Genomic DNA, 24,051 nt, shown 5'->3' on the forward strand with positions numbered 1-24,051 from the left:
CCAAGCCATCCTAGGAGCTCTCTATTGAGATATGCCCTCCACAGGAGGACGCCCCAGGCTCTCCAAAGCCTGGACTTTGAAACTTTAATTGCATTCCACATCCAGGGTGCTGTAAGGGGGATAAGGCTCTCTAAGGCAGTGCCTGACCTTCAGCAGCTTAGGGTGCTGCGGATTTGCTGTGTGTCCACTAGTAACTCATATTCAGGGCAAGATAGGCAAAATGCCAAGGAGTGATGCAAAGTGGAGGGTAGAGAGGACATCGGTTCTAGTTGGAGTGATCTGAGAATGTACCATAAAGGAGATGGCATTCGAGTTAGGCCTTGAAGGATGTTTGGGATTTCTATAGGTAGAGATGGGAGGGGTGGGAAATAGCATTTGAGGCAGAAGTGGTGATGAAAGCAAAAGTACAGAGGTGGTCAAGAACATGAATGTATGGGGAGCAATGAAATTCAGCTGCAGCCGTACAGTGTGTGTCAGGGAAGCGTGGGAGATAAAGCTGGTGAGGTAAGTTAGGACCAGGTCTGACAGGGCCTTGAATGCCAGACTTAAGAGTCCGAGATCCATCCCTGTAGTCAGTGTGAAGCCACAGAAGGTGTCTGAGCAGAGGATTCATCTGGCATTGCTGGACTGGCTAGAGTGGAGGGAGAGGCTGTGGAGAAAACAGTTAGGAAGCTTCTGCTGTAGCCTAGATATTTAGGTAATGAGGGCCTAAACTAGGGTGCTGTTGGTGGGAACAGGAAGGAGGAAGGGAGATGGGAGAGAATGCTCCGAGATAGAACTGACAGGCCTGGATGAATGACTGACTATGGGGGTGGGGGAGAAGTGAAAGCCTGGGTAGAACCTGGGCATCACAGACAGAAATAGGCAAGTCAGGGGCAGCTAGGTGGCACAGTGGATAAAGCACTGGCCCTGGATTCAGGAGGACCTGAGTTCAAATCCGGCCTCAGACACTTGACACTTACTAGCTGTGTGACCCTGGGCAAGTCACTTAACCCTCATTGCCCCACCCCCCAAAAAATAGGCAAGTCAGCAAGAGGAAGTGGTTTGGTTTATTCTGGGGGGAAGAAAGGAGGAGTGATAATACAATATGGATAAATCATCATATATATTGAGGTTAAAGCGCTGGCACTGGGCTGGCCGTCCAGGTGGCAATGTCCGCTAGGCAGATGTACGTGCATGGCTGTGGGTTGAGAGAAAGGTTCGGATTGGAGATATACTTGAATTATTTCCAAGTTTGCTCTTCCCCCTCCCTTTCCTATTCCATTCACAGGTCTGAGTCACCCCTTTAGCATCGATGTCTTTGAAGATTACATCTATGGTGTCACCTACATCAACAACCGGGTCTTCAAAATTCATAAATTTGGTCACAGTCCCTTGATCAACCTGACTGGGGGCTTGAGCCACGCTTCAGATGTGGTCCTGTATCATCAACACAAACAACCTGAAGGTAGGGTCTTAGTAAGTGATCAGAGGGTGTCGGATGAGCAGAGGCTCTTTGAGGGGGAGGAGAGGTGGAAGCCTCAATCCTGATGGTGATAGCCCAGGGAATGGGAGATTGAGTCCTGGGTCCTGAAGTTTTCTGGGATATAATAGGAAGAAAAAGAAATCATGGAAAGAGGGGCATCCTGGGTCTTGTGGGTGAAGGGGACTGGATTAAAGGAGACTGGGTGGGGAGGTGGAGAACACTGAGTGCTAAGGGTCTCAGGGCTAGAAGGGAAGGTCCTTGGAATTAGGATCTGGTGAAACAGAAGAGAGTCAGGGGGTCTAGAAGAAGATCAGGTATCCTGAGTCTTTTGCTGAGGTGCTGAGGTGGAGTCTGAGCGGAATTGAGGATCTTTGTACTCTACCCCCAACCCTGTCCTCCCTGCAGTGACCAATCCCTGTGACCGAAAGAAATGTGAATGGCTTTGCCTGCTGAGTCCCAGCGGCCCTGTCTGCACCTGCCCCAATGGGAAACGGCTGGATAACGGCACTTGTGTTCTGCTGCCCTCACCCACCCCGCCACCAGATGGTACGTGCCTATCTTGGGCTCTCTCCCTGATGCTTAGCCCCCAATCCCTCACCTGCACCGGGTGTTTCCATGTGTAACCCCAGACCCGGGACCCCTCTCCTTTGCATGTTCGATCTAGTATCATAACCAATCATCCTGACCTGGGTTCCACCTCCCACTCGATCAGTCATTCACCCCAGTCCCCAATGAATACTCTTTGATTCACCATCCCTGTATGTCTCCCCAAACCCCGAACCCTGTCCAAGCTCCCAGCTTCCCAGCTGATTCCTCCAAGAGGAGGGGAAGAGAGAATGTATATGTGTGTGTGCACCCACCTGTTGGGCGAAGCACCGTGTCACCTTTGCTCACTGCCTCCAACAGCACACCGGCCAGGTACCTGCAGCCTCCAGTGCCTCAATGGTGGTAGCTGCTTCCTCAATGCCAGGAGCCAGCCCAAGTGCCGCTGCCAGCCTCGATACACGGGAGATAAGTGTGAACTGGACCAGTGCTGGCAGTATTGTCAGAACGGGGGAACCTGTGCTGCCTCACCCTCTGGTATGGGGGCATCCTTTCTGCCTCACCCCGTTTCTCTACCTCAGTTTCCCCCTCCCTCTTTTCCCCCTCCTTTGTTCAACCTCCCTCTTTGTTTGTCTCTTTTCTCTTAGGCTTAGTTTACCCCCTTTCTCTGTCTTGATCCCCTCACCCCTTCATTTTCTTGGTGCCCCATCTCATCCTTTCCCTTCTTCCCCCCTCAGGCGTGCCCACATGTCGGTGCCCAACAGGCTTCACAGGCCCCACATGCAACCAGCAGGTATGTGCAGGATACTGTACCCACAATGGCACCTGCTCCGTCAACCAGGGCAACCAACCCCAGTGCCGGTGCCTGCCAGATTTTCTGGGCGACCGTTGCCAATTCAGTAAGTGCCATCCACCGCCAGGGAGGTATAAAGTGGGGTAAGGAGGAATGGATCTTGAAGACAGAGTGGGGCTGCCAGGATGAGGAGAGGATGGAAACAAATATTCCTAGCAAATCTGCTGAAAGGATGGGGGACTGCTGCTCTCTCATTGTTGCTCAGTTGTTTCGGTTGTGTCCCACACTTCGTGACCCCATTTGGGGTTTCCTTGACAAAGCTACTGGCGTGGTTTGCCATTTCCTTCTCCAGCTCATTTTACAGTTGAGGAAACTGAGGCAAACAGGGTTAAGTGATTTGCCCAGGGTCACACAGCTACTAAAAGTGTCTGAGGGTGGATTTGAACTCAGGAAAATGAGCCTGCCTGACTCCAGGCCCAGCACTCTATCCACTGTACCACCTAGCAGTCTAAAAAGAGGCTATCTGTGAAAGTGAGGTCCCTGTTACTGGAGGTTTTCAAGGAGAGGGTAGAAATACTGTAGAAGACAGCAGCTAGGTGGCACAGTGGATAAAGCACCAGCCCTGGATTCAGGAGGAGGTGAGTTCAAATCCAGCCTCAGACGCTTGACACTTACTAGCTGTGTGACCCTGGGCAAGTCACTTATCCCTCATTGCCCTGCCAAAAAAACCCAAAAAAGTAAGAGGCTAGACTAGGTGGACTTAAGGTCCTTCTAACTCCTAGAGGGCTATGACTCAGCCACCTTTGGGGTGGTGACCTAGCTGGGCACAAGGCTGAGCCAAGGAGTAGTGGTCAACTAGCGTTTATTAAGTACCTCCCATGTGTCAAGCACTGTGCTCAGCACTGAGAGTGACAAGAAAGATAAACATGTCCATGAGCTCAAGGAGTTTGCATTCTACTGGGGAAGACCACTGAGCCACAGGCAGGATAAAGGAGATAATGTCAGAGATGAAAGGCACTAAGATTAAGGAGCACTGGGAAAGGCTTCCTGGAGGAGGCGGGATTTTATCTGGGCCTTTCCAGAGGCCAGGAGGCAGAGATGAGGAGGGAGCCTTATTCCGGGCATGGGAGACAATCAGCAAAAATGGCCAGACTTGGGGCAGCTAGGTGGTGCAGTAGCCCTGGAGTCAGGAGGACCTGAGTTCAAATCCTGACTCAGACACTTAATACTTACTAGCTGTGTGACCCTGGGCAAGTCACTTAACCCCAATTGCCTCACTAAAACAAAAAACCAAAAATGGCCAGACTTGGGAGATGGGAGCGTTGGGTCTGAGAAAGGACAAGGAGCCCAGTGTGGCAAGGGAGAGCACAGGAAAAATGCTCCTGGTGGGGAAGGAATGGTTTACACTGGGAGGGTCCCTGACGATGAGATTCTCTGGCTGCTGGGAGGAGGGAGGGAGGAGTCAGGAGAGATGGGGATGGGGAAGAGCGTGAAGGGCTCAGCTCTCCTTTTCTCTCCCACTTCCTCCCTTGCCGCTGACTCAAACAGAGAAATGCTTTGACTACTGCGAGAACCACGGGGTGTGCCAGATGGCCTTAGATGGCACCAAGCTGTGCCGATGCACAAGCCAGTTTGAGGGACCACAGTGCCAGGTGGACAAATGTAGCCGCTGCTTGGATGGGACCTGTACTATCATGAGGCAGAGCGGGGATGTCACCTGCAAGTGAGTGACGGGGAGAGGTTTGGACCATTACCCTTCCTGCAGTCCAAGCCTGTAAGCTCCCCTACATCCCCACCCTGGCACAAGCCCTTTTGTCCCATGCTCACCAGCCCCCTGCCTCACCCCTTCCTGCCCAGGACCCTCGGCTAATTCCTCCCTTTCTGCAGCTGCTCCGATGGCCGGGTGGCCCCTAGCTGTCTAACCTGTGAGGGGCACTGTTTCAATGGAGGTTCCTGCACCATGAACAGCAAACAGATGCCGGAGTGCCAGTGAGTCCTAGGGAGCCTGATGGGGCCTCTCTCCTGGGTATCCCTCCTTGGCCATCTCTCCTTGGTCTGCCCTGTGAGGGACCCCTTGACCCCTCTCCCCCTCCCCATCCCCACATAGAGATTCCTCTAGGGCCTTTCTGGGACCATGGAGGACTATGCCAACCATTCCTGTACCTTCTTCCTTTGTTCCTAGGTGCCTTTCCCCAAATACAGGCCCACGGTGTGAGCAGTCAGTCAACGAGTCACAGCCTGGACGTAGGTTTTGGGGATGTGGGAAGGAGGGTGCAGTAAAGTGAGGAGGGAGGTGGCAGGGGGCCTGGTTGCTGAATGGAGCAGAATCAAACCTGACACCACTGAGTTCAACCTTACAAGTGGCCATCCAGCCTCCCCTTGAAAACTCCCAGTGACAGGGACCTCACACTTAGGACACTGGAGGGTTCTGGGACGAGTTACTGAGTGATAGGGGCAGCTAGGTGGCGCCGGTCCTGGATTCAGGAGGACCTGCGTTCAAATCTGGCCTCAGACACTTGATGCTTACTAGCTGTGTGACCCTGGGCAAGTCCCAGGCCCAAGGTCTTCATGACTCTCCCCTTCTTTCCTCCCTCCCTAAGGTATAGCTTCCATCCTCATCCCACTCTTGCTGTTGTTGCTGCTGCTCCTGGTGGCTGGATCTGTCTTTTGGTACAAACGCCGAATCCGTGGGTGAGTTGGAAAGGATCTCATTCAGGGGCAGCTAAGTGACACAGTGGATAAAGCACTGGCCCTGGATCCAGGAGGACCTGAGTTCAAATCCAGCCTCAGACACTTGACACTAGCTGTGTGACCTTGGGCAAGTCACTTAACCCTCATTGCCCCACAAAAACAAAAACAAAAACAAAAAAAAGGATCTTATTCAGAGGATTGGAACCTTAAAGTCTTGTGATGTCCTCCAGCCAGTATCCTGCACTGGCTTTCCTCTCCAGTGCCTCCTGAACCTTGCCAATGACCCCATCACACCAGAGCCTTCTCTTTCCTGACACTTTTGTCATTCTTGCCCTTGCCTCTCCTCCACAGGGCCAAGGGATTCCAACACCAGCGAATGACCAACGGAGCCATGAATGTAGAGATTGGGAACCCCACTTACAAGATGTATGAAGGTGGGGAGCCCGATGATGTTGGAGGACTGCTAGATGCTGACTTTGCTCTGGATCCTGATAAGGTAGGCAGGATGGGGAGAAGAGAAGCAGAAGAAGGCACGGGCAGCCTCCTGGGGTGAAAGATACCGGGATCTGGGGATAATACAGGGGCTAGTGAATGGAATATGGGGACCCAACCTGAGGAGGGCAAAAGGGGAGACGTAGAGCAGAAGGAACTTGGGTTTGGGGGGGAGAGGCGGGAGGTAGGGAGTGGCTCAGGCAGAAAGGGCCTCCCTCTGATGCCTTTCTCTTCTCCACAGCCCACCAACTTCACGAACCCCGTGTATGCCACTCTGTACATGGGTGGCCATGGTAGCCGACATTCACTGGCCAGCACCGATGAGAAGCGGGAACTGCTAGGCCGGGGCCTTGAGGATGAGCTGGGAGACCCCCTGGCATAGGGGCCCCTGTCCCACCCCACCCTGGACTCCAGAGATCTTTCCCTTTACCATGAGAAACCCTTTTAAACTTTCCCTTCCTCACCTGAGTACTCCCCCCTCCCCAAACCTGGCCCCCTGGCCGATGTATAAATGTAAAAATGAAGGAATTACTTTTTATATGTGAGTGAGCGAGCGAGCGAGCGAGCAGTGTTATCTCCTTTCCGTTGTCCTCCCTCCCTTTCCTGCCCCACCCCCAATGCTGCCTTCCGGGGTGAGGGGCAGGGAGGGCTCTGGGGGTCTGTGCAGCTCAGACATGGGGCTAAAAGGGGGGGAAGGTGTGTCTCCTCCACAACTCCCGCCAGACTGTCCTAGGGTGGGGGAGAGTTAGAAGCTGCCACCCCATCCTGCCCTGTACAGGACACTTTGTTGAGGATATCCAACCCTTCCCTCCTGGTCTCCAGCTCCCCAAGGGCTAATCTGAGGGAGGAGGAACCATTTACAACACTGGGGTGAAGGGGGACTTCCAGCCAAAATCAGAGCTAATCTTCTTTCTAGTCTTATTTGGGGGTGGTCACATCCTACCCCTGGCCTATCTAAGATGGATGCTGCCCTGGCCTCCCATCCCAAACAGAACCCCACCCCCCACTCCATCCCAAACATCCCTCCCTGCCTCCCATCACTGTGGCTCCCACAGTTGGGAATTTTGGGGGGAAAACAGCCCCTCCGCACTCCTCAGGGTGGCTGAGGAAATCCTGGGGCACTCCTAGGAAGGAATGGGCAGCCCCTGTTTTGGGGATATGAACGTTTTAATAATTTTTGCTGAATTCCTTTACAACTAAATAACACAGATATTGTTATAAATAAAATTGTAAAAAACTAGGAGTTGCAACTGGCCTCTCTCTTAGGGAAAGAAATAAGAGTTGGGAAGTGGGGCTCTTAGCGGGTGGGAAGAGAAAACGGATGAGAAATGCATTTTTCTTACTCTGACCACTAGAGGGAGCACTACCCTATTCCCACAAAAAGGAAAGCTTCCTCCCCACCCCAGTCTTCGCCTTCTCTTCTACCTTCCTCTGAGTATGTCTGTCTACAAAGTCTTTAATTAGATGATTGCCTCTAATTAGATTATCATCAGCCTCAATCCCTGTCCCAAGCTCTGGACCCTCATTTCCAGCTGCATTTTCACAGAGAATACCCCAAACTCAGTATGCCCTGAACCAGATTCATCACCTCCTCCTTCAGAAGCACACCTTCCCCTGCCTTCCCTAAGTCTGATAATGGTGCCACCATTCTCCCAGTCACCAGAAACCTCTTCATTCTTCTTTGACTCCTCCCTGTCTTTCTATTTTCCCATAGCCAATCAGTTGCCACATTGTGCAGATTACATCTCTGCAATATCTCTCCCATCCATCCCCACTGCCACCACTCTGGTCCAGGTCCTCATTACCTCTCCCTTGTACAATTGCTATAGTGTCCTTTTGGGTCTTCCTGCCATGCGTCTTCCCCGGTTCAATTCATCCTGCACATCAATGGCAGGTTAATCTTCAAAAGCATTGCACTAACTACCTCACTCCAGTACTCAGAAAGCTTCAGTGTCTCCCCATTGCCAAGAAGATTCAGCTCTAAGGCATTCCAATCAATGGCCCAAATCTATCCTTCCATGCTTCCTTTCCCACTTCTCCCAGTGTACTCTACCCTCCAGCAAAACCAGACAAATGACTGCTCTCCAGACACATTCTAGGTTCTTTTATCTCTGCTTTTATCCATGCTGTTCCCTTTGAGGTAGAATGCCACAATACAAAGAGAACTAGATGGAGAGTCAGAGTTCAAAGCTTTCAGAGAATTAATCTGAAAATAATTCTAGTATACAGAAGGATCCATTTTACCCAGTCCAGACTTGGGGCCATCTTGCCAAATGTCTCATCTAAACCTTGTTATACAATGTCCCACTTGCTATCTGTGTGACCATGAGCAAGTCACCTCCCTGGACCTCATCTGAAAAAATGTACTTGGGACTAGATGGTCCGGGTTAGTTTTATTTTTAAGGTAATTTCTAGGTTTTTAATATTCTGCATCCTCTACTCCTTGTAGAATAACTTCTAGAGTGGGCAGAAGTAAGTTCCTCCCTCAGAGTTTCTTTCACTGATAAGCTCACAGTCCAACTTATAAAAGAAAAATGCAATTCTATGTAGTATGTACTGCCCTAAGCCATTCCTCTATGACCTGAGTTCAAAATCCAGCTTCAGACACTTACTCTCTCTGTGACCCTGGGAAAATCACTCAATCTAGATTAGTTTTAGAGCTAAGAAGAAACCATAGAGATCATCCAGTTTAAGTCCATTTTACAGGGGGAAAAACCTAGAAGTGAAAGGTTCTACAGTTGGAAGGAACCTTGGTGACCACCCCGTCCAATCCCCTCAATTTTCCAGAACCAGCACCCTTTCTTTAGTACTGTGCTTACATGATACAATGTGCTTCTCAGTTCTTCCTCGAATAATAGTTATTTGTGTGTTTTTTGCATTCCTTCCTGCTGAGTGGTAAGCTCATTGAGAGCAGCTACTCTCTACTTATCTCATCTTGAGCTGTATTGACTTTCTGGAGTCTACCTGGCCCAGAAATTTGATCTATTTTGTTGGTGAGGCAAACTTCCTAATCAAAACTATATCCTTCGGGGCAGCTAGGTGGCGCAGTGGATAGAGCACCGGCCCTGGAGTCAGGAGTACCTGAGTTCAAATCCGGCCTCAGACACTTGACACTTACTAGCTGTATGACCTTAGGCAAGTCACTTGACCCCAATTGCCTCACTAAAAAAAACAAACAAACCAAAAAAAAAAAAACACAACTATATCCTTCACAGAGAGAAATCACACGTTGAAAAATTAATTCCTTTGGAGTTTGAAGGGTTTTCTCCCCTCCCTTAAAAAAAATTTCAAGGGTCTCTTGAAGAAAATTCTTACATCATACTTCCACCATATGGCTTTGGTCAAATCATTTTCCCTGTGCCTTCATTTTCTCATCAGTAACATAGGGATAAAAAACCTCCTACTCCTCTGTCTCATAAGGTTGTTATGCAAAACCAATTCATGATAAAGGATTTCATATTCATAAAGTACTATATAAATATAAGCCATTTTCATACATGGGTTGGGGGGAGCACCACCATAAACTGTACCCCTTGGAGATCATATCATCATTGGTTTGTCAGAAGCCATGAATGAGGCTCTGAGAGAATGGGACCCAAGATAGATCCCTGGGAGGTAAGGAAGGATTTCAGAGGGTTGTAGCTGAGCAGCTGACTGGATGAGACAGAGAAGGAGAGGAGCTGCCAGAAACAAAGGTATAATTTCGGAGTCACACTTGGAGAGCTGGAAGGAACTGTGGACATTCTAATACAGCTTCATCCTTTTGCAAATGAAGAGTATGAGAGCAAGAGAAGGGAAGTGACTTCCTGAAGTCATGCAGCTCACTAGTGATCGAAAATGGGAAGAGAATTCAAGTCTCTTGACTCCCAGGCCAGTATTTGTTCACTAGGCTGAACATCCAAATACTTGGAGAACAGACTGCTGACCACCTGGAAGCATTTCCTCCACCACCAAGGGAACTCTGACTCCAGATTCCATCCACCCCAGAGAAGGTGACACAGATATGAGACACTGTGTATCTTTTTATCCTTGTTGTAACCCTATTTCCCATGGAGACCCTAACTTCCTACTCAGTCCTTCATGAGGTTCCCCATGATCCCAAGGATGCCTATTCAAAGCCTGTCTTTGAAAAAATCTGTGACATTTTCCTCCTTAAGTAACTGATCTGTGATCAATTACCCCGGGCTCCATCCACTTTCCCATCCACACCCTTAAACTCTTTCCCAGGCTTCAAATGGTTCACAAGGCTGTAGCCTGGGTGAATAGAGCAGTTTCCAGAAATAAGGGATCTTCCTCGCTCGACCCCTGACAACGTCCCAAAGAAAGGCTCTTGAAGCGCCCCCTCGTGGTTGATACAGAGCCATAAATTGGGGCTCAGGTAGATGCAGCGTACAGAGCAGCCCCACCTCATATACCAAGTAGGACGAAATCACGACTCAGGATGGCCGCCAGGTGGCGTCAGTATTTTCTCCACCAAGATTTAGTAGACTGGAAGACTCATGCCCCCACCCCGGCACACTATCCCTTCTCCAGCCCGACCGGCGTAGCCAACTCCTGCTCCCAACACACACTTACATACACCCAGTCCTCGTCTCAAGCCCATTCCGTCTCCTGGCTCAACTTCTACCCGTTCCTTCCCTACCTGCACCCCCCAGCGCTCCCTCCACCTTCCTGTCCCACTCCTTTCCAGCAGTCTCCAGAAAAGCCCTCCCCTGCCCACTGCCCGAATCTGCACCCCTGTGTCCAGCCAGTCCCCCAAACTGCGCCCAAGGCCAGATATCCCCAACTGGAGGGGGTGGGGCTGGCTGGCTTGGCAGACTCTTCCAGCTGCCAGAGCCTATGCCAGTCCTCAAGATGCCAGCCGCACACCTGGTACCCGGCCCCGGGGAGCTGCCTGATTCTCTGCCTGTCGCGCCACACGAAGCTACCAGGCAATTTGGAGGAAGGGGGGGAGGGGAAGAGGGGGAATGACAGGGGCTGTGTACACTACCCCTTCAGGCGCAGCCCTGACGCCCCTTCAACATCCGGGGCTCCCTCCTCCCCCGCCCACAAACACACACACACACACACACACACACGCCGTCCGGGTCCGAGGAAGTATTTCTGAGAGGAGACAGCGAAGCCACCCCTTTTGTTCACTACCCCAGGCCAGAGAAGGCGAAGGACAAGAAAGAGACAGAGGCAGAAAGAGGGAGAGAAGGTGAGAAAAGGAGTAACAACTAAGACTGGAGCGCGAGCAAGGGCGGATAACCCTGGGATAGAGCTCTGGACTGGCGGAAATCCTCAGGAACCCGGGTTTCCCTAGAGAAAGCAATTTCAGAGAGATTGGAGCCTTTTCCGGGTGGGCGGGTGGTGTGAAGGCAGGGGGATGGATAGGATGACTTTCATCCTCTAGAGACTGCCCCTAGCGGCCACCTGGAAGCCTTACTGCGTCCCTGCAAACCTTCGGGGGGCGGTAGCCTGGGTGCCCAGGTCTGTGTGACCTAGAGTCTCCGGTCGGCCCGGGCAGCCCGACTTGGGCCGCCCCCTCCAGCACAGGTGCAGACCTGTGTGTTTCCAGTCTCTCCTCTTGTCTCTCCCTCCCCAGCCTGACTCTGTGTTTTCCTCTGTTCTGTCTCTGCCTGCCTACCTATAGCAGGCAGACAGACAATGTGCTTAAGCTCTGTGATTCTCTTGGTCTCGGGTGTCCGTCTCTGTCTACGCTTCTCTCTGTTTGTCTCTGTCTGTCGCTGTCTCGGTCTCGGTCATACCTCAGCCTCAGTGCGTAGCAACAGCTGACAGCTGGCGACACCGCGGGCAGAGAAGAGAAAGACTGGGTCGGGGGAGGGGGAGACAGCCGGGGGCAGAGATACAGACAGGCACAGAGTCAGACGGTGGATAAGCAGAAGTGGAGGATAGGCTGAGACCGCACTAAGGAGGGAGGGGGTTAGGCTTGCGGGAGGCTTTCCCAAACAACTAGGGAGATCTGGTATGGGGGACGGCACTGGGGCCTGGGGGCTTCCTGCACTGTTCAGAAGGACGGGCCCAGGAAGCTGGCAACTGACTTTGGAAGAACTGGAGGAGGTCTAGGGGTCATGGATTAGGAATTTGCGAGGAGTGGAGTCGGGAATCCGAGAGTCAATTTTGCAGTAGGGTCCTGCAATGCTGGAACTAGGGATCTTGGAAAGGGAAGGAACCAGGAAGCAGAGAAGGGCCTGCGTCGGGGGAAGCCATGGGACAGCTCTGGGGCCGGCCCCGGGCTGGTGGGAGGGGGGCCTTAGGCGGCGGCGGCTGTGGCGCTGACGGGGATGGATGAGGGCCTGGTGGCTCATTCGGCCAGGAGATGAGAATCATTGATCACGGGCGGAAACCCCGTCACGTTTGTCAATAGGACTGACAAACGGCTCGGGCAGGGCCAGACCCACCCCCCCAGTTCTGCCCCCGAGGGCTAGGCCTATCCTCTCCTCCAGACCTCTCCCTTCCCCCTCCTCGTCCTCCAGTGTACACCACCCCAACCTCCCTCACTCAGTCTCAGCTCCACAGACACCTTTTAAAGGCTTTGCCCACCCTCATCTCCCATTTCCTCTTTCAGGTCCTGACTCCTTGTCCCAGCCCTCCTCTTCTACTCCTCTGGCCCCAGTTCATCTCCAGGCTCTCTGAGGACACTTCCAATCACTGCCCATCTTGTAGCTGGCCAACCTCAGTCCTGGTCCCCTCCCTCCTAAAGCCCCCTTAATCACTCCTTGAATGACAACCACGGCCCGGCTCCATGCCCCCAGCTCATCTAGGGTACCTGATCTGAGCCCTGAATGCCCGTCTTCTGTTTTCCCAAAGCCTTCTGCCTCCCCCACAATGAGACACAACTCTCTCTGGAAGCTCAGTTGACACCCCCTTCCCAAGCACGAATATCCCCTGTCCTTCAAGCCAGTAGGCTTGAAGCATCCTCAAAATCAGAGTCCCATGACCCCAACTCTAGCATCTAGGCATCCTAGACCTCCTTCCTTCCTTCCTTCCTTCAAGGAAAGGAAGTATAAGGGGGTCGACAGCTCCTACCCTAGCAGCTAGGGCCCGAGACAGGGGGCGTGGTCCTTTGGGGAGGGGGCGTGGTCCTTCACGAGTGGCCTTGGGGCGTGGCTTCCAGACAGAGGAGGGGTGAAAGTCACCTTCTCTCGTCACCCCCCCCCTCCCCGCGTTCTGCGGGGAGGGGGAGGTGGGGTGTGGAGGGCGCGGCCCGGGATTGGTGGGACCCAGAGTCCCGCCCCCCCCCCGCCCGGGTGCCAGACTGAACTTTCTCCCCCCGCCCTCTCCACCCCCCCTCGTTCTCCCCCCCAATCTCTTTCCTTCTTTCTCCTGCGCTCAGTTCCCCAGGTCCATCGCTCAGCTCCTCTCCTCTTTTCCTCTCCTTCCCTGTCTTCCTTCTCCCCTAGTCCCCGGCGCCCACAGCTGGGGACTATCCCCCTGTGGTGCCTGCCTACCCCTCCCCAACCCTTGCTTCCCACCCCTGAGCCCCGGGAAGATGCGGCTGTTCCCTGGATGGCTGGCCCTGCTTCTCAGTCCCTGGTTCCTGCGGAAGGTAGGGGAGGCGGGGGCTTTGGGAGGAGGGGGCGGGGGAAAGGGCTGGGGACCCAGGAGTCTGGGCCTCCAGGGCCCTGGGGAATGCTAAGCGTCAGGGGGTTGTCTCGGACTCCTGGGTCCACGGGTTAGAACTGGTAGGGGCGAGGGGAGATTCCTCTGCGCCGCTCCAGTCCCCTTTACCCCCATCCCCCATCCCGGCGGGATCTAACTTTGCGCGGCATCTGGGAGCCTAGGGGAGTGGGGCGATGTGGGTGGCGGGCTGACAAAAAGACCCCGGTACCCCTGGACCCGCGCTTTCTCCAAAACAAGTTTGTGTAGGCGGGGGCAAGGGAGAAGGGTCAGGCCCCAAGTGCTCCCCTCCAGAAAAGGGCGAAGGGAGCGTGTCAGAGACACAACTCGAATGTGTGAGAGACAACGGTGAGTGAGATAGAGACGGTGTCAGTCTCTCCCTGTCCCTGTCTCCCGGTATCCTTTCTGTCGCTATCCCTCTCCCTTCCGTCTCGCTGTCTCGCCTTGTCCATTTCTCCTATTCCTCTTTCCTGCACATTTTATATGTGCTGTATTACTGTATATATACCCTTCTCTGGACACACACACACACACACACAATGCCATATACACACAGCGTCATATGCTTACACGCTCACACACAATTTTACACTGGCACACAACCTCACAGGTTGATTGAAGAGATTCCCATTCCGTTTCCCTGCCTTCCTAGGGGTGGGGGGTGGGGGAGCAACATGTCCCCTTCCACTCAATTACAGAAGCCTGACAGCTGTACCCCACACACACACCTTCCTCGTGAAGCCCTTAGCCCCTAGGTGTGAGTACACGTGTGGGGTGTGTGCCCTGTGAATGGATGTCCTTGTGTGGAATGTGTCTAAAAGTGCGTTTGTGTGTGTTTGTGAAAAGAATTGTTTCTAAGTCCCCCTGGCCTGTAGATGCAGTGTATAAATGTATGCATGCATTTGTGTGTGAATGTGTGTGTTTGTATATGATTCCTGGTACATGAGTGTGTACATTTGTGTATTTCTGCACAAATATTTATCCATGCCTCTGTGTATGCCTGTGTGTAAATGTATATGTGTGTCTACAGCTGGTTATTTGAAGAACATTCTGAGTCCTCTCTGATGTGCCCCATTGCCACAGGGTTAGGGTTGGGGTGGGATGGAGCTGCAGCCCCCCCCCAGCCTCCCTTGCCCCCTATTTGGTTCTTCCCTTCTATCAGTTTCAGCCCTCCACTCAGATGTTGATGGCCTCATGTTAGGAAGAAGCAAGGAAGATAAAGGGAGGAACCTTCCTTGGGGAAGACTGGAATTTCTCTCTGGGTGTTTAAGCTATTGGGGAATAGAGTCTGAGCTGCTCATGGGGGTGAGGGGAGCTCATCACCCCCAATTCTTACAATCCCTCTCATCCTAGTGACTTCCCTTTCAGCCAACCCAGCGCCAGGGGCTAGGTCTGCTAAGTGTCCAAAATCCCAGGCATTCAAATTTCTGGCTCTTCCTTAGACTCTGTTTGACCTTGGGGGGAAGAGGCTGAAAGGTGACTGGGGGGGGGTGAGTTAAATTTCTAATGCTGCCTCAGTTATCTCCTTTTTTTCTCTCCTCCCACCCCAATTACAGATTCCAGGAGGAAAAGGGGCAGCTAAATAAAGTACAGAGGCAGTGGGAAATTACCCCCACTACCCTCCTCAGGCTTCATCTTGCCAGGTCCAGCCCCTAGGTTCAGAGAGGCAGGGAATGGCTTTTGGGTTGCCTGGACCCCCCACTAAAACCATAAGGATTGCAAGATTTGGGGGTTCATACTTCTGACAAACAACCCCACCTGGCTGGAACTCAGGTTCAACAGGGAGTGATGGGGGCTCCTAACCAGAGCTCTGGATTCCCTGGTCCCAGAAACCGATCAGCCCTGCACCCCTTTTCTGCCCCCCTCCACCACCCCTAACTCTTTTCTCCCTTAACCAAACTCCCCTAGCTGACCAAGCTGGTTTAATTTCCTTCCCCCCTGAAGGGAAATGAAACATCTGGCAGAGACTTGGGGAGAGTGAGAGAGTGAAAATGATTGTGTGTGCACTGCGCACGGTGAATCTGTGTGTATTTGTACATCTGAATGTATGTACCTGTATCTGAAGATGTGTGTGTATCTGTGTCCAAGTATGTTTATCTCCGTGTGTACCTGTGTATCTGAGTACATCTATATCTGTGAGTGTGTCTGTATTTGTGTGTGTGTGTGTGCATCTATGCCTAAGTATGGGTCTGTGGTGTGAGCTTGCTTGTGTTTAGAGTATATATGAGAGCCTGGGTAGTTGCCAGATATGTGTCAGAGTGTGTATCCATGCCTAAATGCCCTTGGGTTGTTTTTTTTTGGGGGGGGTGGCAAAGCACAGATCATCTGCCAGAGAGCAGGGATGAACTGTCTGGGGAGTATTCACCCCCTCAACACCCACAAAAGCACCCTATCAATCTGCCTCCCTAGGCCTATTAAACCCCAACCTTCCCCCTTATCTTTGCTGCTCTTTTATTCTTTCTCCTCTCCCCCTTATCTCCTGTCTCTAACCCAGCTTTCTTTTTTTTCCATCCATCTCACACCCCTCCTTTATCTCTCTCTTATCTCTCTATTTCTCCTTATCCATCTTTCTCTTTCTGCTATCCATTTCTCTAACCACCTATCTTTGCAGTTACTGTCTCTCACGGTTTCCTCCTCCCTTATCTCTCACAAAATCTGTTTGTTTTCCTTACTCTCTCGCTTTCTATTTCTCTAAATATATTTGGTGTCTCTGCCTAAGTTTTTTTTTCCCCCTGCCTTTTTCTATCTCTGGGTGTCTCTCTCCCTCAGTCTCTGAACGTCTCATTTCTCTCCCCATGCAAATAAAGCCGCCTCAGGAAGAAGCCCACCCGCAAGGAAATGGGGCGGGGCAGGATCAATACTAACTAATCACTAATCACTAATCACTAATTAGCTTCTGGAGCGAAGGAGTGGAGGCTTTCTGGGACTCCCTAGCCTTGGGAGCAGAGAGAGGGATGGAAGTGGGAAGAAGGTGCATTTGGGCATAACCCAGGAGTCCAGGCCTCAAGGAGACGTGCCCCACTACTCCCTGGGCGCCGCCCCCTACCCCCACCCCAGTGGCCCGGCTTCCCGCTTTCTTCCACCCCTCCCGGTCCCTACTAATCTCTAGCTTGGCCACTTAGACACGCGTAGCCCGGCCTCGAGAAGGGAGCAGCGCACAGGGATTTGGGGTAATCTGGGACCGCAGCTGGGGCCAGGTCGGCGGGGAGGGAAGCGAGATGGGCAGCGGCTGGGTTCAGTAGTCGCCCTGCGCCCAGAGCTTCCGAGGGCAGAACATCGCGTCTTAAAACCGGGAAGGGAAGGAGGGGAACTGAAACCAGGAGGTGAGGGAGTCGGGAGAGAACTGAATGACAAATAGTAATAATGAGGGCCAGCGGAATAGAGGGGGCAGCGAGATAAAGCTAGATATAATGGGGACAGAAAGGAATAAGTGGCAGAAGAGCAGAACAACGGAAGAGAAAGCGAGGGAAAAGAGCGGGATAACGGGGACCAGAGGGTGGTAGCGAGGAATGGAGCGTGTTAAGAGGGTTTGGTTGTGGGGGAGACTGTGATCAAGGGCTGTGGAAATTGATGAGTCTTTTCTCCCCTCTCCAGTCCCCTCCCTTCTCCCTCCCCCCAACACCTTCCTCCCCCACCCCCACCCCGCCTCGCCGGCCTCCGGCTCCTGCTTCGGGAAATTACATCCCTGCCCCCCGCATCCCCCCTCAGCCCCGCGCCCCGGAGCCGGCGCCTTTATAGACACATTTATTGCAATAATAAAGTGAGGCGCGGGGCTGGGGGGGGGCGGGGGCGGGGGGGCGGACCGCTCCCGGGGGGCACCCGCTCCGGGAAGCAAGGAAATAAAATATAAAATAAAATCAAAATTCAGATAGCAGTGAGCCCTGCGCTGCGGCCCGGGAGACGGGCTGGGGGGAAGGGAAAGGGGGGGTAGACGCTGAGAGAGGACCTTTCAGCTCTGCAGCCCTGTGCCCTTCCTTCTCCCCCACCCCTACCCCCACCCTAGGCCTCTTCCAAGGTCACAAGGAGGCAAGAGTCATGACCTCTGAAAAGCCTTACAACCCTACGCCTTCTAGCCGGGCTTGCAGAATGGGGTAATAGATTAGCGATCTGTGACCACCTACCTTCACCACGCACCTCCGAACCCTGCTCGGTTCTGGAGGCTAAGAGGAGAGGTCGCCCAGGATGTAGGGCTGGGCTGGGCGCCGTAGGTGGGGAGAGCCCACAGGGAAACGAGTAGGAGAGCCTTCTCTTGGGAAGCTTTTGGCAAAAGTAGAGGCACTGAGGTCGGACCCCATTTTTCCCTCCACCCACACAGTGATTCGTGACCCCCTCTCTATCCTTCTGAAGTCCTGAGGGTACCCCCACCTAACCCTCCTGGCCCATCCTGTGTGATTAGAATGAGATTCCTCCTTCAGGACGCCCCCACCTCCAATAGCACATAACACTCTGACCGCTGACAACAGTTGTCCCAATTGTCCTGTCTTAGCAGGGCCTTAGAGGATGAACAGTGTGTGTGTGTGTGTGTGTGTGTGTGTGTGTGTGTGTGTGTGTGTGTGTGTGTGTGTGTGTGTGTGCGTGCTCATAGCTTCAGCCTCCTTCCTCCTGGCTGAGCTGAGGCCAACCCTGGTCCCTAAACCACGGCTCTCAGATTCCAGAGCGACCAACTGTGGGATGGCTACTGTCCCGGCGCCTCTCAGCTGATCTCGCCTGGGGACAAAGTGGGGGCAGGAGGGGGGGGGAATCCCTGCAATGCGGCTGGGGGGGCACTCAAAGGCCCTCATTCCTACTATTACCTTTTTCCAAATAAGCCTACTTCTTTTCCCATTCCAGACTTTGCCTCTTGACTAGCTGTCTATGTACCCATTTACAAAGAACTGTGCAGGGTTTATGGGCAATAGCGAGGAAACGGATCCCAGGACCCACCCATCTGCCCCTTTGACTCGGATGGACAGCAAAATCAGAGTTCTTCCCCCACACTCCCAACGTTCCCTTTTGTTCCCGTTCTCTTCACGCTCTTTTTGTAGTGGAAGGAGACTAATGGGGAAGGAGTATTGGAGGTGCTCCCCCTCCAAAGTCCTGGGGTCCCCTCAAGCTTCTCTAATACCCCGGGCTGCCTCATCCTTCCACTTTCCCAATCAATACTTCTATGTTTTCACCTTACACTCAAATTGCTCACACTCGGGGGCCGAAGGGGGTCAAACGAAAAACCCCACTCTCTCCCTCCATCCATACCTCCTCTATGTACAGCTTCAGCTCGTAACACCCCCTCCCCACCCCCTCCGGCCCAAGGCTGCGAGACTGGTGAAGACAAGCTTCTCTTCCCTTTCCCTCCCCCCCCCCACCTCGCGCTGTCAACCACGCTCGCCTCTCCCCTCTGCAAATGTCACCGCGCCCAATTAGCTTAATTAAACCGATGCTTCGGCGAATGTTCGCCCCCCCTCCACCAGTCCCCCACTTGCCTCCCCGACTTACACACTTCTGAACAAACTGCCCCATCCCCGTTTCGCCATGCGAAGGGAGCCCCAGTCCTCATCAGAAAGCTGAGTAGGCCCAGAGGGATCACCAGGAGCTTCCGGGATCCAGGCATACCTTGTTCTGTCTCCTTGGATCAACCTGTGTCTCCCCCAGTCCCTCTATAAAACAGGCAATGGCATCAATACAGGAAGAGACTGAGAGACAGAGACACACTGACAGACAGAATCAGAGACAGAAACAAAAAAAAAGAGGTGACAAGAGTGTCAAGAGAGAGTGGAGAACGGGGACAGACAGAGACAAAGTCAGAAATAGAGACAGAGATAAAAGGGGAGGGGGAAATAGAAAAGGGGACTTAAAGACCAAGAAGAAAAAGATTTTATTTCATTGTATTCTCATGTTCCCATTTCTCAGTTCCTTTTCCCCACAGATATACCCCTTCCTCCGCCCAGGTCACCACCCCTCCCCCCATCCAAGGTCGGTCAGGGCACACGCGCACACATACACACGCACATCAACACACATATGCACACTTTCCTTTCATCTCTTCCAGACTCCTGCAGTGAATGGGGAGGGGGGGGAGAGGACCAAAGTCACGGGATTTGCAGGGATCAGAGAAGGCGAGACAGCAATTTGTCTGGGATCAGACACCCGGGGTGGGGAAGGAAGGATGGACAAGAGACTTTCAGACATCCCCTCGAAGCTGTCTCAGGACCCCCCAGTTCCCAGTCCCTCCTCCTTTCAGCTGAGCTGGTCTCTGGGGAATTGGCAGACACCTTCCTGGATTCCTCCGTGCAAGGAGAGGGAAGACTTTAGGCCATCCCCCAAAAGGAACTAGGATTTGGATTGAGGGTGGGCAACGTGGTATGCCTGGAAACCTGAAAGGGGCAAGGGGCGGAACACAGGGAAGGGCTAGGAGTAGGTAAGGGAAAGTAACGTAGCTTAGATAGTCCTAGAAGAGAGAACCATCGGACCCGAGGCAGCAATTTTCAGTGACTGTACCTCCTGCAGACTGGTTTTCTCATCTACTGTGTGGGCAGCAGGGGGTGGGGGTGAGGGGACGATTGGTTTCGTCAAAAGCATGGGCACAGGTCAGGGCTAGAGCTTCTTTGCCGCTCCTCTTCCCAGACCAAAGGGCTCAACAATCACCCCTACTTCCCTGGTTCAAGGGGCTCATCTCCCCCAACCTTATCCGGTAGAGGAAAGGACTCACAGGCTTTCCCAATCATAATACACCTCCAGTCCAGAAGTCTTAGTTCCCCCATCTTTCCTCGCTCCTACCCGCAGCCCAAGAGGCTCAGTTCCTCTGCTCCCCACCTCAGCCCACGGGGTTCCTTGTCTTTTCCTCTTTTTCCTTCCCCCGCTCAGTGCTCAGTGTCTGTCTCTTACGTTCTCACCGCCCCTCGCCCCCCTCACCTGGGCAGGGCTGGGGGATGGGAGGGGGGGGCGATAAATATGTATGATGAGCAGACGGCGGCGGCATTAATAACCCGGGATCGCAGAGCTGCGGGGACTGAGGCGGCGGCGGCTAGACTGAGGTTCCGGCTCATCTGTGGCTCCCCACCCCCCACACTAAGGCTCCTGGGGCCTCCGGCCCCGCACTGGTGTGTACATAATGTATACACACACAACGTGTACAAACACACAGCGAGTTCACACATGGTGTGTACACACTCCCGGAACACCTTGCGTATACAAGGACAGTGTATACCTCCTGTACACACGCACTATGAATACACACCCTTCGAGTGCATGCACTCACGCCTCTCAGTGCTTCAACACACGGAGGAAGTACATACACATTGTTGAATTCTCACCACTACCCAGTGTAGACACGCACACTCAGACAAACACACATACACGGTTCTCTTCCTCCCTCCCGCTCCCCAACCTTCCCAGCATCTCCATATTTCTTCACTCGCTCTCTCTTCGTCTCCTTCATTCCCTGCACCCTCTTCTCCCGCCTCCCCCCCTCTCCGCCTCCGCCCCCGGATAATTGATGGCCCGGGCCTGGCCCGGCCGCTCCCGCCTCTCGATCCATCTTGTACTCGCGCCAGCGCTGTCTCACCGGATCGGCCGCCACCTGAGACACGGAGAGACAGGCAGGAGGAGAGAGGGAGGCGGGGGCGCCAGCTAGTTGGCGGCCGCGGGAGGGGGACAGGAGCAGGACCCTCGCACCTGAAACCCCCCCTCCCCTCCGCTCCCCTGCAAGTCCCTTGGGGCAAAAAGCTCCCCACGCCCACCCATTCCAAAAGGAGCTGGCAGTGGGGATCTTATTTGGGGCACAACTGGAAGAGGTGTTCAGTCCTCGCAATCTAAGACCGCTCTGTAACAAATCCCTCGCCAAGGCAACTTTCGGAGCACTACCTGCAGCCTACTTCTATCTCCGGCTCCGCAGCGCCCCCCCTCTGACAGGGGAAGAAAAGACAGCGGGCAGCTTGAGACTGCAGGATGGCAGAGCAGGTAGCCGGGGAAGAGCCGACTCAGTGTGGGCCTCTTCCTTCCTGCTCCCACCCCCCTCCGGGGTCGGCATTGGCTCAGCCCCATCTGGCCCGGCCCTGAGTTGCTGAGTCGCAGTTTCCCGCCCCCTTCCCCTGAGACCACCTCCAGATTTTGATAGATTGCTGCCCCCCCCACCCTGATTAATGAGCAGACACGGGGGCCACAGATGGAGCTGACCGTGCTAGGCGGCTTTCCTCGCTCCCCCTTACCTCCCTGTCCTTCCTGCCCTGTTTAGCTTTCTCCCCACAAACCCAGAACCTGGCGTCCTCTTCTCTCCTCCAGAAAAGGGAAGGAGGATGAAGAGGACAATCGGTCCAGGGATAGAGGAGGGGCTGGAGATGGCTTAGGAGAGGCAGAAAGACCGTAGACAGAGTTCAAAGGAAAGGGAAACAGAGGCATGAGACCCATGGAAGCTATGCTGACTTTGGCTCTTTCCCCGACGGTTCACAGAAAGAGAGGGGGCCCACCTGGGGGAAAGGGTGCATGAGCCGGGGGAGGGAATCCTGGCTACCTTCCCAACACCTCTTCCCTTCTTTCTCTATCTCCTCTCTCTCTCTCTCTCTCTCTCTCTCTCTCTCTCTCTCTCTCTCTCTCTCTCTCTCTCTCTCTCTCTCTCTCTCTCTCTCTCTCTGTCCCCTCCCACTCCTCAGGCCTCCAGTGCACAACTCCCGGTGTCCCGGACCTCACGTTACCTGGAGCTGCGCCCTGCTGGGGCTGGAGCAGGCTCCTCAGGCCGCCTCTTTCCGGCCCCTCGTTCCTCTGAAGGCTATGGCGCAGCCGACACCTGGAACTGGGCCTGGCCAACTAACTACACCGGGGCTGGGGCTGGGGCTGGGGCTGGGGCTGGGGGGCCTGGGGGAGCCGGGGCCGGCTTAGCACCCCCAGCACAGCGCACCAAGAGGAAGCCTTCGGTCAAAGCAGCCAGGGCAAAGAAGATCTTCGGTTGGGGGGACTTCTATTTCCGGGTGCACACCCTCAAGTTCTCTCTGCTGGTGACGGGCAAGATAGTGGACCACGTCAACGGCACTTTCAGCGTTTACTTCCGGCACAATTCCTCCAGTCTGGGCAACCTAAGCGTCAGCATAGTGCCTCCGTCAAAGCTGGTCGAGTTTGGGGGTGTCCTGCTCACTGGGCCGTCGCCTCACCCTCTGCAGTCCACCCTGGCCCTGGAGGGAGCCTCCTTACCCGGGCTAGGGTCTCCCCTGGGGGTGCCTTCGGGAGGATCGCTAGGGATGCCGTCGGGGGGAACTCTGGGAGGTGCCCTAGGAGGCGCGCTCGCGGGTCCCCTTGGAGGAGCACTGGGGGTCCCCGGGGCTAAGGAGTCGCGGGCCTTCAATTGCCACGTGGAGTATGAGAAGACGAACCGAGCTCGGAAGCACCGCCCTTGTCTGTACGACCCGTCGCAGGTGTGCTTCACGGAGCACACTCAGAGCCAGGCCGCGTGGCTCTGCGCCAAGCCCTTCAAAGTCATCTGCATCTTCGTCTCCTTTCTCAGCTTTGACTACAAACTGGTGCAGAAGGTGTGCCCGGACTACAACTTCCAGAGCGAGCACCCCTACTTCGGATAACGACTCCCCAGCGACTGCCCTTTGCTTCCCTCGAACCTAATCCTCCCGTAGATGAGGGTGGCAGGGAGCCCCTTATCCCAAACATCTCCTACCTTCCCACATTTCCTCTGCCCCGGAATCTCTCTTGTCAGATGGGCGCAACAGCAGAGCAGAGACAGGGAGGCCAGGGTGAGGGGAGAGGGGTTCTCTTTGGGGGGGAAGGGCAATGGGGAGTCCCGCGTGAAGGACACTACTGTCCCCTCTCATCTCTCCTTCCCCGTATATTACCTCTCCTTTCCTTCACCCGCCTAAGATTTTCCCTTCCATGTTAGAAAAGTGTTGCTACCCAGCATTCCAGGGACCTCACCTTGGCTCTGTCTTCTTCCAGTCCATCTCCCTTCCCAGAAGACCCCAGCCCCTCCTTCCTAAGCACTTTCAAATTTCCAAGTGGGGGAGGTAGAATGGGAGGTGGTGCAATGAGGGGTTCTATTCCCCCTGCCCTAGGCTTTACAGCCTCCAAAGCACCCACTTTGGTCAACAACCTCTCCCCCAACAACTTCTGACCTAGCTCCCTGTAATTCCAGCACCCCCACCCCAAGATGTTTATACTCCAGTTCTCTTCTTGTATTACCTGGCCACCTATAATGCCTGGCCTACCCTTGTAATGTCTAGCCCCCACCTTTATTATGCCTGATCCCTTATTATATCCATTCACCTCTGTGACCACCCAAGACCCACAGCTGGGGCAGGAGAAAAATTAGAGCTGGAAGGATGGGGGAGCCTCTAGGCCCCTGGTCCTACTCTGCCCCCTGCTGACCTTCCTCTATGAGCAGTGGTGTCCAGCTGTATCCTGCCTCTCTTCCTGCTGCTTCTTATTTTTCTATGCCCCTCCCCAAAATCAGATGAAAAGGGAAGAAAATAAA

The 24,051-nt window shown here is 53.8% G+C and overlaps 2 protein-coding genes across 3 annotated transcripts in view; both read left to right on the top strand.

Moving 5' to 3' along the window:
* The window catches only part of LRP1 (LDL receptor related protein 1), a 114,977-nt gene extending 107,753 nt beyond the window's left edge, over positions 1-7,224 (top strand). The window contains exons 80-89 of the mRNA XM_043969073.1: positions 1,271-1,447; positions 1,871-2,011; positions 2,372-2,545; positions 2,746-2,907; positions 4,350-4,524; positions 4,689-4,790; positions 4,984-5,045; positions 5,402-5,492; positions 5,844-5,988; positions 6,226-7,224. Coding sequence (XP_043825008.1) covers positions 1,271-1,447; positions 1,871-2,011; positions 2,372-2,545; positions 2,746-2,907; positions 4,350-4,524; positions 4,689-4,790; positions 4,984-5,045; positions 5,402-5,492; positions 5,844-5,988; positions 6,226-6,366 — 1,370 coding nt within the window. The 3' untranslated portion in view covers positions 6,367-7,224. The remainder of the gene's footprint in view (positions 1-1,270; positions 1,448-1,870; positions 2,012-2,371; positions 2,546-2,745; positions 2,908-4,349; positions 4,525-4,688; positions 4,791-4,983; positions 5,046-5,401; positions 5,493-5,843; positions 5,989-6,225) is intronic.
* Positions 7,225-10,773: 3,549 nt separating this feature from the next.
* NXPH4 (neurexophilin 4) lies at positions 10,774-24,051 on the top strand. 2 transcript variants are annotated; one of them, XM_043967212.1, is made up of 3 exons: positions 10,774-11,184; positions 13,324-13,536; positions 22,232-24,051. In XM_043967212.1, exons 2-3 carry the CDS (start codon positions 13,480-13,482, stop codon positions 23,147-23,149), a joined length of 975 nt encoding a protein of 324 aa, XP_043823147.1. In that variant the 5' UTR covers positions 10,774-11,184; positions 13,324-13,479; the 3' UTR covers positions 23,150-24,051. The 2 variants fall into 2 exon arrangements, with proteins under 2 accessions (XP_043823147.1, XP_043823146.1); XM_043967211.1 differs by lacking the exon at positions 10,774-11,184 and having other exon boundaries at positions 13,296-13,536.

Source organism: Dromiciops gliroides, chromosome 5 (assembly GCF_019393635.1).
Source record: "Dromiciops gliroides isolate mDroGli1 chromosome 5, mDroGli1.pri, whole genome shotgun sequence".
Classification (NCBI taxonomy): Eukaryota; Metazoa; Chordata; class Mammalia; order Microbiotheria; family Microbiotheriidae; genus Dromiciops; species Dromiciops gliroides.